General features: G+C 31.9%; 1 protein-coding gene across 1 annotated transcript in view; it reads right to left on the reverse strand.

Annotated features, from left to right (window-relative positions):
- Positions 1–937: 937 nt before the first annotated feature.
- The window catches only part of LOC136987567 (venom phosphodiesterase-like), a 52144-nt gene continuing 34172 nt past the window's right edge, over positions 938–18909 (reverse strand). Inside the window, exons 14-20 of the mRNA XM_067285317.1 lie at positions 10976–11063; positions 10336–10508; positions 7043–7216; positions 5870–5996; positions 5545–5752; positions 2289–2442; positions 938–1332 (exon numbers count right to left, since the gene is read on the reverse strand). Coding sequence (XP_067141418.1) covers positions 1189–1332; positions 2289–2442; positions 5545–5752; positions 5870–5996; positions 7043–7216; positions 10336–10508; positions 10976–11063 — 1068 coding nt within the window. The 3' untranslated portion in view covers positions 938–1188. The remainder of the gene's footprint in view (positions 1333–2288; positions 2443–5544; positions 5753–5869; positions 5997–7042; positions 7217–10335; positions 10509–10975; positions 11064–18909) is intronic.

Genomic DNA, 18909 nt, shown 5'->3' on the forward strand with positions numbered 1-18909 from the left:
AAAAAATAGCATCTCATTCTTTTATAAAAAGAATTCCTTTATTATAATCTATGAAATTTTTTGATTTCACTAATCTAGAGGTCGTTACGTATCTGCCATTGACCTAATTCGTTACACGATTCGAAAAAATATTTTCGTAAATTTAATATATCAGAAATTTTAGTAAATCTTTCCCACGAAATTTAATTATCATTACATTTTTTTATGGTAAGTAAGTTATAATTAAAATTAATTACGTATTACGTCACAGTTTAAAATTATGTGCTTTTAGAAGAAATTTCGTGAGGTTAATTTAAAATTAGAATAAATTCCAAAAAGTTCGTTTACCTTTTTTACCGCGACGAAGATAAATAATAACGAGATTTGCCCAGTTTTAATTAAAAAAATATAATTTGAAATGTTAAACGTGACGTTACTGAATTTAAAAAAATGATAGCGTCAGGACTGTCAGCAAAATTTTTCATTTTAAAAATAAATTGCGTAAAAAATAATTGTAGAAAATTATTTGCGATTTTTTCCTGTATAACTTAATGGGAAATTAATTTTTTTAATTAACTTCTAATTTTCGTATCTATAAATCCACATGGGGTTAATGCCCCCGTTTTCACGCTCCACCGAATTTTTAACGTTTCGCATTAAAATAATTACATATAATTTTCTGATTAAAAATTATACGAATTACTATTTTAAAAATTTCTTTAAACCGTGAAGAACACTTAAAAAAAAAAAAAATCCAATTTTCAATGTTAGAATAAATATGCTCGAATTTTAAAACCATAAATAATCCCGCACGGAATAAAAATAATCGTCTGCTATTTAACTGCTGCCATCTGTTGACAATGTCTAAAAAGTCTTACTTTGTTAATTTATAAAATTTTATTCGTTTTATGAGCAGAAGATGGCGCTGTGTAATCACATTTATATTTAAGCAAGTTAATTGTAAAAGTCAACTCCAGTTTATTAATTTTTAGTAAAAATCAAAACAAAAAAAATCTTTATTACTTTAAATAATTCTTTACAGCTGAAAATGATCAATTAATTGAATAATTTTATTAATTAACACACACAACTTGAGTAACTATAAAGTATACATTGAATAATGTGGTATACGTTGTCTAAAATTACTTTCCGAGCTGTCTCTTCGGACGCCGTGTCCGAACGGAGCAATTTGACGCGGTGATAGGTAATTTATGTGTCCCACAGTTCGCTGGGTAAAAAGGTTCGGAGTCTTATTTCCTCGAAGACCGGAAGAGAAGAGAAGAATCTCAGCCCCGTGAGAATCTCTACGTCCTTCACCCTCGCACTGTGTTTCAGCAGATATTCTTCGGCAGACTGATGGTAATTTACGGTTTAAACCCGGGCAAAAATTTGTTTATTAGATAGTTTTAAAAGTCCGAAACAATTCTTTAGTTGTGAGGCAACCGGATTTTTGAACCTTTAAAGCAGAAGGCTCATCACGGGTACCAAAGTGCCAAATACTCTTACATTATTTGACATTTTGATATCCAAATAGTCTAGAGACAAGCTGTCTCGTTATTTATTCCCATTGTAGTAGTTATAGTTAGGGGCTGCCAACGCTCCCAGATTCATTGAGAGACTCCCAAATCGGGACCTATTCTTCTCATATTTATTTGACATGATGAACAAATTTTGGGTTTAAAATGAACTAAAGAATAGGCAGTGGGTGACAGCATTTGTCAAGACTAAGACACATTAAATCTTTGGAATCGAGTTGGCAAATCTAGTGCTGGTGCATGCTAATGATAAATTTTGTATTAACTTAAAAACTGTCATCATATCCTTGGCAAAAATATTTACTTTGTGTTACCAAATGGCCATATTTTCACTATAACATCTTCAATTTTTGTGACGAAACAATAAATGGGACGTCGAGACGTCTCCACCGACCCTTTGGGGACGGAGGGACTAAAAGCACGAAAGCAAGACGGATAGTTATAAAGAATCTAACTTAATGTATAAATGATCTAAAAATGTGATGATGTTATTATCTATGGAAATGCTAGAGATACATAAATAGATGGTTTATGGCAAGAATATCTACACGAGGGTCCTCAATGCATGGAAGTTTCTATACAATGGGAATAATGCAAAGGATCTACGGTTACTAAAAGTACTTGTTGTTATAAACTGATAGGCAGGTGAGAAAATGCAGAATTTCTATTTCAATCTCAAATATTCATTTGTTATCAAATTTAGAGCTGCTTTAACTAAGGTGTTGTTTTGGACTTTCAAGGTAATAAGAACAGAAAGATGACGGTGCCACTTACCTGACAGTTTTCCGGTTCCGGCAGGTGTGGAAGAAGAAACGAAATCACGTCAACATTCTGTGGAAGACAGTTATGAATGTTGATGTCGTCCAGACATCTCGTGATTACGTAAAAGTAATGAGTTGGTATCGGAACTGAATGTTTCTGGACTTTCCTAAAAAATACAAACGAGTTATTTCTATTTATTTGTATATTATAAAAATTGTTGATTTTAAAATTTAATTTGGTCAAGCATAAATATTATTTTCAAACTGATCCAGAAAATAAGAACAAAATTCTCTTCTAATGTTGATCGACAAGAATGCCAACTGAAACTCTGACATCTCTTTCTGTTAATAAAGACATAAATACATTCCTTGACAAAAAATTATGCACCCTGATAGCTGCCGAGTTTCTATGTTGGATTTTATGTTTTAATCAGGACGATTCTGTGTCTCGAACAGGTATGTAAATGATTAAACAGTTGTTGTCTAATTTCACACTAGCTAATACTCACCAGTATTTTAAAATTTCTACCCCTATCCACTATATCCAGTATCCTATAAAACAGCTTGCAGAGGCTCACTGTCTTTAGAATTCTGTGTATTTGTTATTTGAGGGTCTTTGAATGTCAAGTACTGCCTGTATAACACAGTCATAGACATGCACAGCTGACATGAATAAGAAAAACCACATTGTTGGGCTGAGGAAAGCAAGATCATTGTTTCACCTAATTCTCTGCCATCTGACATTTCTGACTTGATTGTGAGGAGGTATTGGAGCAGTGAATATGTAAAGGCACACACACACACACACGATGGGTAGACTCAGGAGTAGTCTGGATGTCTTAGACAGACCTTCAGAATGGATAATCATCTGATCATCAGACAAGCAGAAATGGCTTCTTCCACCATCCGGATGCAGAATTCTGTAGCACAGCTTCTACCTGTCTCACTGACAGGTGACTAGCAGAGGCATATTTGCATGCAGGGCAACTATTATGCATCCTGCCATTAGCATACCAACATCATTGACTTCATTTTCTGTGGTGCAGTTACCGTCAGTAGTGGTATAACAAATACTAATGGCACAATGGTGTATTTAGGAAATCCTGCATCTTCACACATTGTGTTTTGTGACAGTGCTTCAAATACCACTTTCCAGCAAGATAACAAGATAAACTCTGCTGCACTGTTAGTTTTCCAGGAATGTCTCTGTTGCATTGCCACACTTTCTTTTCCTACCCAGTCTCCGGATTTGTCATCTGTTGAACATTTGTGGGATCGGAGAGATGCCGACTTTGGCCATCTACAAATGTGCGGGATCTGGAGCATGGTTCGTGACATCTGCAGGCAAGTCTGTTGCAGGATGGTATACAATGCCTATATGTTTCTGTGCCAATCACAATGCTATGCATATCCAGATGAGAGATCTTACAAAGTACTAAAGGCTCCTTTAAATTGTATTGTTGTTCTGTTGGAAATTAGCCTTTTCTGTGACACTGTATTCATTTATTACCATTATCTCATTTGCACTAATAGTTTCATTTGATTCTAAAGCCTCCTTGGTGGGTAGCATTTTTTTTTTTTTTTTTTGTCAGTGATTAAAAGGAAGGAATAAATTTTTACATGCATTTAACAAAGTAAAAGCTTCATTTCTTTGTGTACTAATTATGCCAAATCTTAAATAAATATTTTATGGAACATATTACTCTTTAATCTATGTGCTTTATGAAGATAAGATCCGTGAGCACTGTCTAAGGTTTTTCTGTATTCTGTAGCCTCTTGAAATCTTTTCTGTGGATGATTTGGCTCACCTACATAATATTTAGCTCATCAATATTTACTTTATCAATTATTACCTCATATTTCTCAAGAATAAAAATATTAGATGTCTATTTAATTTGATCTGTGAGTCTAGACCAGTGTTTCTCAAAGTGGGCGATAATTCCCCCTTGTGGGCAGTGAGGAAATCTAGGGGGCACTGGAGGCAGGGCACTGAATGGTGACCAAAGGCAAAAGTTGGGGTCACCGACAGCCGTTCCCTTTTCTCTGTTAAACGGATAAGAGGAAACATTGCATTTAATGGTTTCCAGATGTTGAGAACAATGTATGGTAAGGGCACAAAGTGGGAGATTCATAGAAAAGTTTTCCAAAGAATATTTCCAATCCTTTCTCATACAAGAGAAAATGGGTTAGGGGTGTTGGGTATAACTTTATGGAACAAAGGGGGCGGTGGATCCAAAAAGTTTGGAAATCACTGGTCTACACTAATAAATCATGACTAAAATGTTCTAGAGACACTGAATGTAACTAATCAATCCATTTTAGAACCATTCATGAACTAAGTTTTATCCTTGTTGAAGAATAGCATTTGCTGCTTGCAGAATTTGATCAACATGTGTAAATTATATTTGTATATTGTTAATAGTGTCATTGAGAGCTTTTATGGATATGGGAGTAAAGCAGGTCCCTTTCTTCCTTAGTGGGCCTTTTTTGCCATTTATTTTCAAACAAATAAAATACTTAGAACATTTCTTTATTAATGAAAAGCAGTCTTCATTTTATTTTTAGTCTGTAAAAATAACATAATTCACAGGGTTAGAAAGCACTACGGACTCATCTCTGGGCTTCCAAATATTAGTGACATTTAAATTCACATTGTTTCAATCTAATGCCTGTTTCTTGAGGAGATGCTCTAACACAGTGGTTCCAAATCTGTGGTCTGCAGAACATGAGTGCTCCGTGAAGCCACTTTAAGTGTTCCTCGAAAAAACAAATATACAATTAAAAATTGTTGCAAAAGAAAAATCAATACAATGTAAAATAATTTTTGTATGGGAATGTAATTAGCAAACACCAATATCGTCATCTACTAGACTGAATGTGCTTGATTTCAAAAGGGTTTGCCACCCTGCTTTAAAGCCGATGTATTGTAACTGCTCCACGGAAAAAATGTCAAACTTTAGTGTTCCACAGAAAACAATGTGAAGGTTTAGTGTTCCGCGACTTCAAAAAAACTGAGAACCACTGCTCTAACATCAAACCCTCTCTGGGAAAAATTCCTTGGCTCCCTCCCCTCTCAACTGTTAATCAAATTCTGCAGAATCTCAGGAAACTAACTAATAAAGTACAAATTTTTGCATTTCCTCTAAACAGTTTAAGGTTATTTGATACTAACTAAATTTTTGAATTACATTTAATACTTTGGATTACATTTTATGTTCAATCTATAAAATAACGTACACAATGACAAGGTGTCATGTGAAATCACTTACAAAATTTCATAATTGGGAAATTTAATTCCATTCGTTTTAACGTCAAAAGCTGGACCCGTGACTACATTTATCGTCTTGTATTTCCTCGTCCATCGAAGAAGCATTTCTTCCATAAAGCGATTCACATTACTGCCGTAGGTAACGTACATCGGAACGGAATTTGTAGCAAGCCACGCCATTGGTATTGTTCTGATAGATGAAGACAATTCTAGTAAAAATTATAAATAATAACATTAATTATAATTTTTAAATGTTAAAACAGAATTATTTTGTACAATACTCTTATATTGATCTTTATAACATAGGCAATTGAAATTTTACATACCAGCAGGGAATAACAGTTGCTGTGTAAATTCGGTCGGTAATGCCTGATAATCTTTGCATTTAGGGGTATAATCTAACAGTATTCTATAGTCCACAGCCCAGCAAGATTCCTTTTTCCTGCTCCAAATCTTCAATTAAGATAAAAATATTGAAATAATAATTAATGTGATTTATAGATTTATAAATAAATTTATTCAATTAAAATCGATTTTTTAAACCATAAAGTTGTCCAATATTCAAATGTTAAATATAGATAAGGCTTTGTATCAGAATTTCATCAATAAATCTTATAATCAGTTCTAATTCAGATATCTTTTATTCTTATTCTTTGTTACAGTAAAGTCCTACTACTGTACTACCATTACTGGGGCAGTTATCATTAGTTCAGGACTAATGATAACTGCCCCTAACAAAACAAAGATAAACCAATTTTTTGTAACCAGTTTTCTAGCAATTACTTTTTTGAATGACAAGTTTGTTAAATTTTGACTGTTTAAACCATACTACAATTTTTTAAATCTTGATCAAATTAATTGTTAATATACTGTACATAAGTTAGATGGATGTATGTATTGAATATATATATAAAAGAGATGATCAATAAATAACCAACCAACATCAATAAAATGTAACGAGTGCATTTTATTTTATATGCAATTGCCTGACCATTGAGGTATTTATCCCAAAAACTCAGTCCTACAAGCCTTGTGATTCCATATTCAAAAAAGTTGCAAGACAGCTGCAGAGCCAAGTGCATACGACACTTCATTCCCCTCAGTTGGATTGAAATTGTCAGCCTTTCGACACTTTCTTCGGGTCACCAAAAATATGAAAGTCATATGGACTTCACTCATTGTGCATTGTCTAGACACATTTGTCATATGTTGAAGAATTTCCATACACCCAGTTTTTTCTGAGATTAGGAACCATATTTTGTTACATTGCTCTACTTTAGAAGCTTTGATTCTATTGTAGGATCACAAGCATTACTGTCTGGCCAAACTAATGTTTACCTTATTTATATCTCTCAATTCCCATCCAGTTTCATTTCTACAAAAATTACTTTCAAAACTCTCCACTTATTGGCTTATTGTTTATTGATCTCTCATATGCATGCATATTCAAACTCCAATAAGCACTTTTATAACAGAATTTAAAAATTAAAATTTCATACGCTATCTTTAAGTGTGAATGCAGTCCAGACGGGGAGTCGTAGCTGATAACTATACGTTGACGTATAATCTTCGTTGTACAATAGACAAAGGAAAGCATTCTCTCCTTCTGTTGCAGTACCTACCAGTCCCCAAGGAACATGATTATTATCTTCAAAATTATCCAAAGGGAATTTCTAAAATGAAATAATAATTATCCTATAATATACTGTAAAAATAATATATTTTATAATATTTACTATTCATAATAAAGAATATTTGGATTTTATGACTGAGATATACAAGAGAAAATTAAAAGTCATCTTGAAAACATAGCTACTGATGAAAAGTATAAAAACTTTAAAATAGTGCATCCAAAAACAATAGTAATAATATTTGTAATTATGAAAATTTCACTGTTTAGATAAAGCAATGATACAAGGTGTGACAATTTAATTTCCAGAATGGCCGCGTAGTGTTGCCAGTGACATAATCATATGGAAACAATGTGCATTCGTGTTCAAGCATGTTTGAACTAACACTAAATTACTAAATATGTAAATTTCAAGCTGATAGAACTAGTTGTTAATTAGCTATTGGGAAGGTAATAGTTATCTGTATGTAGTCTTTGGTATAAAAATGAGTGGCCGAAATTTATAGCAATGTATTAATGTTACATTTTGTGTGAAAATCAACAAATGAAACATAACTGTTGAAAGCATGCAAGTGACATATGGTGAAGATGTTATGAAAAAGTCCCCAATGGAAATCCCCAAGTTCACTGCACCCTAAAAATGCATGCATGTTGCACTCACAGTTTAAGACCATGTTGGTGCACTTCTTTGATAACAAGGGAATAGCCCATCAAGAATTTATTGAACAGGAACAAACAGTCAACTAACAATACTACTTAGAAGTAGTGCAGAGATTACAAGATTTTGTTTGAAGAAAAAGACACAAACTGTGGCCTGACAAGTGGATCATTCATCAAGACAATCCACAAAGTCATTCACTGTGAAACATTTTCTGGCCAAAAAAGCAATTAGATCATCCTGCCTATTTACATGACTTAGCTCCCTGTGGTTTCTGGTTGTTTATTTCCAAAATTAAAAGCTGTGCTGAAAAGACAAAGATTTTCTAATATAACTGATATCCAACAGAAGGTGAGACAGCTGCTCAACAGTATTCTGGAAAATGAGTTGCAGGACTGCTTCTAGAAATGGGAATGCTGTTTAAGTCTGTGTATAGATGCACAAGAAGAGTACTTTGAAGATGACCATAGCCACTAGTATACAATTCCACATGTATATTTTTTAAAGCTGCATTCGGGAAAGTTTAGAATATTCTGGAAGAAAAGATTGGGCTGAAGTGGAATTCAAATCTACAATTCCTGTTTGGTTAATTTATAATTTTGAAAATGAAACTCAAAAAGCAGTTTACAATGAAACAGTATATTTCTGTATATCGGTATATAATGATACTGCATGAGGCAACAATAACAATTCAATGAAACTTTATGTGTAAATTCAATTCTGCCTGTCCTAAGAAGTTTTGTTCATTAAAAAATATGTGTGAAGTATTTATGTAAGTTTAATAGTGGAAACTTGTCACAAATTCAATTATCTTTTACTTCAATTTCCTTTTATAATTTTTTTTACTTCTTCTGAAACTTAATATAATTGTTATTATTAGGAGTCATCTATTATATGTGCAGTTTAAAGGAGTTCACAAAAGTCCTTCCACCCAGCATACAAAATGGAAGAAGAGGGTCAAGGCATCTATGTGAACTTTCTTAGTGGTATTGGTGACATATGAATTTTTTCTATAAGCCCACTTTCTAGTCGTGTGAATAAATTATCAGTTAGAAAATATTTGCAGATCTTTTAAAGTCATTTCTTCAATGTCAGAGGAATCTGTAAACTATTGTGCATGTGTAAAGGGGAGGAATTTGCCAAAAGTACATCATTGTACACAACAGAGAGGAAGGGATCAAAAGTTGTACTAGTAATTAATGCATGATTTCTTCATGTTTCTGATGACAAGATTGGAAGATATGAAAGTGCTTGTTGTTATCAGTGTTAAGCTGTATATATATATGTTGGGGGAGGTCAGGTGACAATGAGTAAGAAAAATTTCCCATTGTTGGATTTTGAGTAAATATGAAAATAAGATGTACAGTACCTATTATGCACAATATTTGTTTCTTATCTAAAAGGAAATTCAATATTCTAATGTTCTGGAAATATAACAAAAAATAAGTTAATGTATAGGTAGAGCTGAAGTAGATCTGTAAAGCAGCTCTAAAGCCCTTGTCCAATCATTAAAGTTATGCCAGAAAGTGAAAAGGTTTTGGCAGGAGTACTTGTTTCTGTTCCTAATTTTCATAGCATGGTATAAAATAAAAATACATTGGGAGGTGGACAACTTGCTGGTACAAAAATATTGGAGGGATATCCTGTCTCTTATGGATTTATGCTCATGCTTGTTATAAATAGAATCACCTTCTTTATACAATAATCTAGTTATTCTAAAAATATTGAGTACATAAGCATTATCATCATCATCATGAATATTGAGTACTAAATGTAGTAAATTTTCTAATAAGTTTAATGCATTTTCATTGATAACTGTGTCATCACAATGTGAAATGTTTTCAATCTAGTGCTGGAGTTTGTTAAGGCATTTTCTTAGTTCAGATTTTCATTTTTGTTGGACATAATCTATGCATTTTAAAAAAGGATGTTTAATTTAGTTTATTTAATTAATGCACAATGTCATACTACCGACTTTGAAGCAACTCTAAAGAACACGCACATGACAAAGACAAACATTCAAAACTGAAAGAGTCAAACCTGTAATTTGGCAAACTAGTAACAATAATTTAACACATTTGGTTGCAAGATGGTTGCATTTAATACTAATTGTTCTTTCAGAGAAAACAACAGAACTTAATGGTAGCTAATAATGTTACTTTCAAAATCACAATAGAAAAAATTGTTTACTGTGTTACTAAAGTCATAATATAGAAGAAATGTTCCATATATCTTTTCAGAGAAAAATAAACTATAACTTAGGATGCACAGACTCACAAACAGATGCAGAAGATGAAGGTGTGGAGAATAAGATTGTGCTTACATTCCATTATTGTGTTTTCTAGGTCCATCTTCTGCATCCATTGACCTACTGTTGCAAGTCTCTTCTACCTAAGTTATGGTTTGTCTCAGAAAAGCCATCTGGAACCTAGATACTTAATGTACATCAGAAGAAGAGATGTTTCACTAATAATAAAATTCTATAATATAAAATAATATATTACTTTCTCACAAGAACAGTTTGTAATTCTTTTCATTTCTTCAAAATCTTCTTCAGTCACACTGCACAGGTTCGGATAATACAATAATGACTTTTCGACCGGTTTTGGATTCCTCAGTATGTGATTCAAGCTCCCTTCAGTTCCATTATTAGGTTGAGCCGTCACATTTATAAGATCTGTTTATGAAAATAACAATATTAATTATAAATATAGAAAATTAATGCATTTATATTTACATATAAACAATATTACAAAAGAAAATTACTTAATAACAGAATTGTGTATTATGTATATCAAAAAACATACAATGAAACTTTTTCTTTTAACTCGTTCCATTCTGCAGATTAGGAACTTATAATGGGCAGGAGAAAGGTCCTCTTTTTCAGACCCATTATGGATTTTAGACAGCAGGTCTATGATAGGAATAACCAAATGGGGTGAGCAATAAACCTGGTATATCCATATCAAATCATCCATGAAAATCTCAGATTCTGACTCAGACTCAAACCTTCACATATACTAGTAGTAGGCTGATGCCTTTACCACCTCAGCCATCCATCCATCAAAATAACTAAATTTTATTGTAGTGAATATAATTTTGTCACCTATACAATTATTTTGAAACATTTTGAAACATATTTACCTGCCATAACATTATAGAGTTCGATGTTCGGAAACGGTTTGACGACAAGATGCGACTTAAAATCGGGTCCGTGTCCCACAAAAAGTGCCTGTAATTAAAATTATAAGATTATAAACATAATATATTTTAAATCTATCCAAAAATATAAATTAGAATTTTTTTAATAGAGCTTGGAATAAATATTGTGATACCTTTATCTTACACAACTATTGATCACAATTGATGTAAAAATTTTATAAAATTATTAAAAAATCTAATTAATATTTAGTATTAATTATTAACATAATTCAAGATTATGTATCATTTGATTCCTTCTCTCTAAATGTGTTTTAAATATATAGGATGATCCACTTGGGTGTGACTATTAATAGTTTTTAAACTGTGTCATAATAAACACATCAGTTGTACAAAGTTCAAATTTTACCAGTGGTGAGGGAAAGTGATTGTTTTGTCACATGATAAAAGTGAAAATGGTACCGACACAGAGCAACACAAAGCGTAGTATGCAAAGTTTGCACGATGACCATTAAACACTAGTTTTGTCACATTTATGGTTTTGGGAAGGTGCCTAAGTACAATTGCATAATGTATTGGTATTATGTATTTCAAGAAACAGGATCAATCACAAATCCACAGTCTGGTAGTCACAGGCTGATCCTGATAAGGAAGCTCATGTTTTTACTTCCTTTCTTGCGAGAAAGTCTGTCTAATCTTCAGACCATTTAACCTAAAACTAACCTACACGAACAGAGAATCTTGAACCTTTTAGCATTTATCGCATTTTACTTTTACTCAGTTCTTTATTTAAATCTCTATTTATCTTATTCTATATTGAATTCAGTAACAACTTTCTTTCTTTTACAAAATAATTTTGTCTTTTATAAAATCACAATTTTGTATTAATATCCTTATCAAATGCCCATCATGAAACAAATGCTATTTATTAATATATTACTTTTCAACATTAACTGATGATTATTTCGATCACTTGCAAACAAATGTAGAAAAAATATTTCTTGGATACAAATTATACTGCATTTTTACAAAATATATTTTAGTAGTTGAGAGTTTAGTTATTTTTTGTAAAATGTACAATTTAAAAATCTCAAAATTGGATGCATTAAATTAAACCCACAGTGGCCAAATTGCAGCTCCTATATAGTTATACAATTTCATTTTATACATTTGAGACATGTTACTTATGCATACGTAATATTTTATAACTATTTGGGAGCAACAATAAGAGTCGAGAAGAGCCACGTACCGCTCGCAAGCTGCAGTTTGGCCACCGTGGGACTATAGTACAAACTTATTATGATGACAGGGAATGATGAAATTATGCTGAATATAACAAAACTGATATTTTGATTAAATAATAATAATAATAATGATAATAGAAGAGCTTAATGATACAATTTAATAAAAATGTTTTTAGCAACAAAAAGAATTAAATCGGATGCACTCGAGTACTCTATTTTTGCTCTAGAACAGGGCTTCTTAAACTTTTTTATTCACGACCCCATTTATGATTGTGATTTTTTTTCGCGATCCCAAAAAAAAATATAAAGATATATAAATATTTTGTAATGATTTATTAATTAGGTAACGATATATATACATATGAAAAAATATAGTTTTAGAATTTGTTTAAAAACATACAAAAATATAAAATGAAAAATTGCAAAAATAGTAGTAAAATTGTATTTATTATAGTTACAAAAATTATATACCCTATTTTTCGTCAAAACTGCATTTTTTGCAATAACATAAATAAAAGAGAATATTGGGCAAAATATATCGTCGCCGGTATATATTCGAGCCCGGGCATTTTGGCCGTCTTAGTTCGTTCGAATATATTCGAGTGCAGCCATTAAATGGTTAAGTATATAAAAATTAAAGGAAAATTGTTTTTTAATGAGACAGATGTGCTTGCTGTTTACTGCATAACAAACTAAATCTTGGTGCAATGTTTGACACTGCTGGACATAAAATCTCTTTGACATTTTTTAGCAATGAACAATATTGGGATTTGATATGTGTTAAAGCTGAAAAAGTAATTTCACATAAATATGTGGTGTTGAATGGCAGAAGAACATTTTCAAACTTTCACAAATTATTTTCAATACTTTGCATTAAAATCTAGCGACCCCAAGATTTTGCTGTGACCCCAAATGGGGTTGCAACCCATAGTTTAAGAAGTCCTGCTCTAGAAAAAGCATATACAGTATATTGAATTACATATATGAACAATTTTTGTGATAAGGAGAATCATTCAATTAAATTATATTTGAATATAAATCAGTATAACTAAAAGCTATTTAAAGAGAATATTATCAAAAAACTCAAGATGTTTTCTTGAGTTTTTTTGATAATGTTCTCTTACTCTTTTATAAAATTACAACAAAATCTACTTCATTGGAATCAGAAATGAACATGTAGCATCTTACTGAATACTTTTAAGTGATTACTTCATCTTTGAGGAAATTCATTGCTAACAATGCCACGAAAATGGAATTAATTGCCCAAAAAGTACTTAGGAATACATTACACACCCATTCTGACTCCATTAAAGTAAGTTTCTTTACATCTTTCTGGAAAACAGTATTCTATTATATAAAGGCACCAGACAGATTTTGTTATGGTGCAAAACATATACAATTTAAATTAACTAGATAACCAATTGATTCAATAAAATTGCATTCCTTAAATGGATATATTTTACTTATACTATCTTAATCTATCGTCATGAGAATAAACATAAACATGTATAAAAGACAAGCAGAAATTTAAAATCACATATGAACGTCAAGGTCGGTCCACAATGAAAGTAATGAGAAGTTCTTATTACTTTCATTGCCGGACTGACCTTGAGGTTTGTATGTAGCTTTGTATTTACACTGTCCAGTTCTGACTTGGAAGTGTTCTCAAGAAGAAATTCCAACTACTTTAGAAAATACAGAATCTTTCAAATAGAACAGAGCCTGTATATAACCTTAAGAAGTAGATTAGCCATCTCATTGCATGCAGACAGTTATTAAAATAAATTTACTATTACAAAATAAAAAAAATGATGCCCATCAGTAGCCAAATAGTTTGATTACTGATGGGCTTCATTCACTAAACACTTATTATGGTTTATCCATTGTAGTTAGTTACGGGTTTGTGCCTTGCCAATGGACTGGACGCATGGCATTTTCCGAGTTCTCTCTACATTTGCAAAACCTAAATAAGGGCCAGTTTCTCATAGACAGTCCTACTGAGAGGCATCTCCCTTGGCAGATCGACAATGTGTCGTGTCGTGGTGCCATATACATACCTACATATTCTTACAAAATATCTTTAAAGAAAAAACTCTATAAAATTCAAACAAAAGAAAAAATAAAATGCATCACAGTGTGGATTGGACTGATAATTATTAAAGTAATGCAATGCACAAGCAATCTATGAAAGAAGGTGCTTCCCAGAATGACTTTCAAAGGAAAACTGGATCCAATTTAGATATTATACTTATAAAGAAGCCCAGAAAACTCCATGCAGCCAGTCCATTGATCAGGTGCAAACTCACAACCAACTACCAGTGAAATCTCAGCAGAGTAAAATGATCCTTCTGGTCCATCTCCGTGTACCATACACTGTAAAATTAATGAAAAATCTAAATTTAAATATTGGATACAAAAGGTTTTTTCGCATTCTTACATCAAGTGATGAGATTTCTGACTCTGTACTTTCTTTAGTATTTTTATCAATATAATTTTTTATACATTCTAATCATTATTAGATTCAATTCTGAAATATTTATCATCAAAATTATGGAATTTTCAGTGACATTGAGTGACCCTGTTGATACTGCATATTTTAATGATAATGTGTTCATTTGTACTTCTATGCAACATGACAAATTTTTAAAAATAATTCTGGCAAAACCAAGACAAATAATATTAAATTTAATTATTTACTTGTACAAAAAAATATTATTGTCTTATGAAGAGAAGGATAAATGTTCCCTATTTAACAAACAAACCCATTAAAACAAATATACATCAGTATAAGTATCTGTGAAAACAATACAGAAATATGTATGGTAATCTGCTTTCTTGGAAATAAAGATGAAAAAATTCCAATAAACCCTGATACTTTTCTATTAACAGTATTAATCTACAACTGTATTGAATTCAAGGATGGGCTGGAAAGCCCAAAAGGTCTAGAGTTTGTAAAAATGAGTTATTTTCTTTGTTAAAAGAAATACACGTGAAACCAAAATAAAAATGAAAAAATTAAATTTTAATTTAGGTAAAAGTTATTAGCTACAGGTACTTTTAGGATGCCAGTATATTTTCTGTCCCGACAGATGGAACTAATCGTATGAGCGAACAATATTGTACAAAAATTCCCCGACTCATATATAGCTCGCGACAAAGGGAAAATAATTAAAACTAATCTTATGCTAATGTTATACTATTACAAACACGAATAAAAAAATGAAAATTAAAACTAATATTAAACTAAAGGAGGAGAGTAAAGGACAGGTAAGAAAATGTAAGAAGTTAGGAAAGGGGGTACCCAGCGTTGGTCTTTGAGGTCTTCGAAGAATCAGTCTCTTTTATAACGTCCTTGGCGAGGGTCTTACACAAAATATGTAGAGGGGTTCTCTTCTTCCTTTCAGTTCATTCGTTTGTCGACCGTTCAGATGCCAAAATTCACAGTTAATTCTCATGAATCGATCACAAAAAAAATGGATTGGTCCCAACAAATTCTTTAGCCCGTCTATGAAACGCTACTCTTTCTCTTCTGCACGCTGCCAGAATGCACCAGAAGCTTGTCTCACTTCCTCTTTCTTCAGTCCAAATCCTTTTTGTTCTCTCATTCACGACCCTCCTGCCCTCTAGTTTCATACTCGACCCCTCGGGGGTCGCGCACCCTTTCTTTGTTTTAGGGGATATACGATGACCATATAAGGAAAGGAATTTCGGAGAGACATTCCAAAGAGAAAAAACAATAGGTAAAGAAAAGAAAGGGGATAAAAGCGTGAGAAAGTGAAATTAAAAATAATAATAAAATATAAACTATATACAAACACATGGTGTACAGCCACAAGTTTAACTAGAATTTTTTCATCTACATCTCCAAGAAAGCATACAGCTGTACTTGTTTGAAGAATTTGGAGATATGAATTTGTACAAATGCAGAAATATGTGATAAAATATAAGAACCTAAAAAAGACAAAATTAAAAAATACACTAAAATAATGTATATAAGAATAGAGTTGCCATATGTCCCAATTTTTCAGGATTTGTCCAATTTGTAACACTTCATCCCCATCAGAAAATTTTCCCAGAATGTCTCAATTTGTCCATTTCTATCCAAGTATATACTCATCAAAAGCAATCAAATAAGAACTGTAGGAAGTGGGTGTCTGCAAATGTCATACATGCATACCTACCTGTCCTCGTGTGTATGTCTTTAGTAATCTGTGGTATGTGGATAGTGTTCTTTTGAACCTATGTATCGCTGCGTGATGGCTTCAAAATTATTGGTAATTTTGTGCAATCATCAACAATGGATCAAAGGTTACATCTGACCATAGTCTTCCTTTTACTTTATTTATTTTTACTCTTTCCATTCTGTGGTCAATAAGAGGATCTTTAATTGTGTCCATCATGGGTATCAGCCACATTCACAATGGGAGCAGCAGATTTTCTAACAAAAACTTAGTTGAAATATGTAAGTCAGACAAGTATAATTGGTTCAACAAATAAAAAAAAAAATTGTTTGATAATTGATAATTTAATAAAATTAGTTTAATTGGAATTAGTCACTTATTTTCCAGAGTAGCTACTGCCTACCTAATGCTGGATATCCATCAAATTTTACCACAGTCCTATCTGATTTACAATTTCCTTTTCTGGATTCAAACTTATGGCAACCTTATATAAGAGTATACATTAAAATGGTCGAAAGACACGAAAAGACATCATAAATAAGTTTTTATATAAGTCCTTAAAACAAGTAAAGTCAATAAAACCTTCAAAGAAGAGAAGGCATTTAGTACTCTAAAAAAAAGAAATTAAAGTTTATCTGTAAGTTTAACAAAGATAAAATATTATAATTTTGACTCCTGATAATTATTCAATTTGACATATTTTATAATTAACAATTAATATTACTTATTTAATAACTAAATATTTTAAACATTAATTGGATTTAATTATTAGTTAACCATTAATACTTGAAGTTAATTAATTGAAGTGAACTGTAATTGAAGTGTACTGTAAATGAACAGTGAAATGTCAAAAAAAATATATTAATTGAACTTTGCATAAGACTCAAATGATTTAACTCAAAAATGATGCTGAAAAGCCCAATTAATTCTTATAAAAACAAATCAATAATACTAATAGAAGATAAAAATTTCAGTTCAAAACTCTGTAAATCCAATACAGTGGGTGATTGGTTAATGAACAGATCGGTTAATGAACAAATCGGATAACGAACACTTTCGCGAAAGATTTTTATGTTTGGACAATGAACACATGATTGGATAACGAACACCTCACAGAACAAACACAGAAGAAGAGACATAAAATAATGAATACCGATTGGTCTTCCCTCATCTTCGGGCAACAATTTGAAACTTTTCGGTCGAACATCGATGTCAACATCGATGTTCGACCGAATTTCAAAGTTTGGAGGAATACTGTCCAATCAGTATATACCGGGTCGAACATCGATGTCAACATCGATGTTCGACCCGGTATATACTGATTGGACAGTATTCCTCCAAACTTTGAAATTCTCCCTTGTAATTCCAGCCTTTTATTTTTCTCACAGAAACAATATTTTTATAGTATTCGTGAGATTGTCGGGCGAACACTCATTAAGTTTTGTATGGGTTTTTCTTTTTGAAAGGTGAGAGTATAATAGCAAAGGTAGAGAGTGGGCAGAAGATGCCTAATGTTGCTAGGTATTATGGCTTGAACAGGTCTACAGTAGGCTGCAGTTTAATCTTATTTAAGAAAGATACAGTATAATCAAGAAGACTCAAGTAGCTAAAGGAATAACAAAAATCACATCTGAGAAATAAAGAACATTGAAGAGCTCATAATGGCACCTGAAACGGATCTGACGACAGAAGAACACCAAGAAACTCGGCGAGATATGGTTTTTTTCCCGAGAAAAGAGGATTAATTGCCGATATCTGCTATTAAACATCTTTTGAAAAAGTAGGAGGATGTCAGAACAATGGTCTTAGAATGGCATCCAAACCAGGTTGAGGCTTGGGAATTTCTACAATTACAATACTAATAATTACTTCTGAAAAATCCTGAAGAAGAGAGAAAAGCAATCAACATTAGACAGATTGTTTAACCCCTTCAAACAGAAAAAACATGACTAATAAAAATGCAAGACTGTGTATATATGTATTTTTATTATTACATAAATAAAGGTAGTAAGAAAGTATATATTTTTTTCATTTTTAGGGTCCCCAGAACAAATTAATCAAATTCCCATACAAACCCATGGTAAATCGATAATCAGTTAACAAACAATTCGGATAGCGAACAAAGTCTTGGAACGGATTACGTTCGTTAACCGATCACCCACTGTACATAAAATTTATAGGGATATGTAGAATATTTTTCAAATACCTATAATAATTAGTACTGTGAAAGGGGTGCTGATTGTGTGTTTGATGATGACTGCCACAGCTGTAAGACTGGCATATTTCTCTCTAATGATAAAGATTTCTATTTTATAAATTTATATATGACTATTATTTCTACATAGAAATAAAATAAATGCACCTAAGGTTAAGTATTTGTTTTGTAATTGTTATTTTGAATTTCATTTTTGGTTTATCTTCAGTGTCTCTTTGTGATTAAAAACAGAATTACTGGTAACTTGTAAATGAAATAATTTACTTATTGCTTTTGTTT

Source organism: Centruroides vittatus, unplaced genomic scaffold (assembly GCF_030686945.1).
Source record: "Centruroides vittatus isolate TY-2023 unplaced genomic scaffold, ASM3068694v2 scaffold_2520, whole genome shotgun sequence".
NCBI lineage: Eukaryota > Metazoa > Arthropoda > Arachnida > Scorpiones > Buthidae > Centruroides > Centruroides vittatus.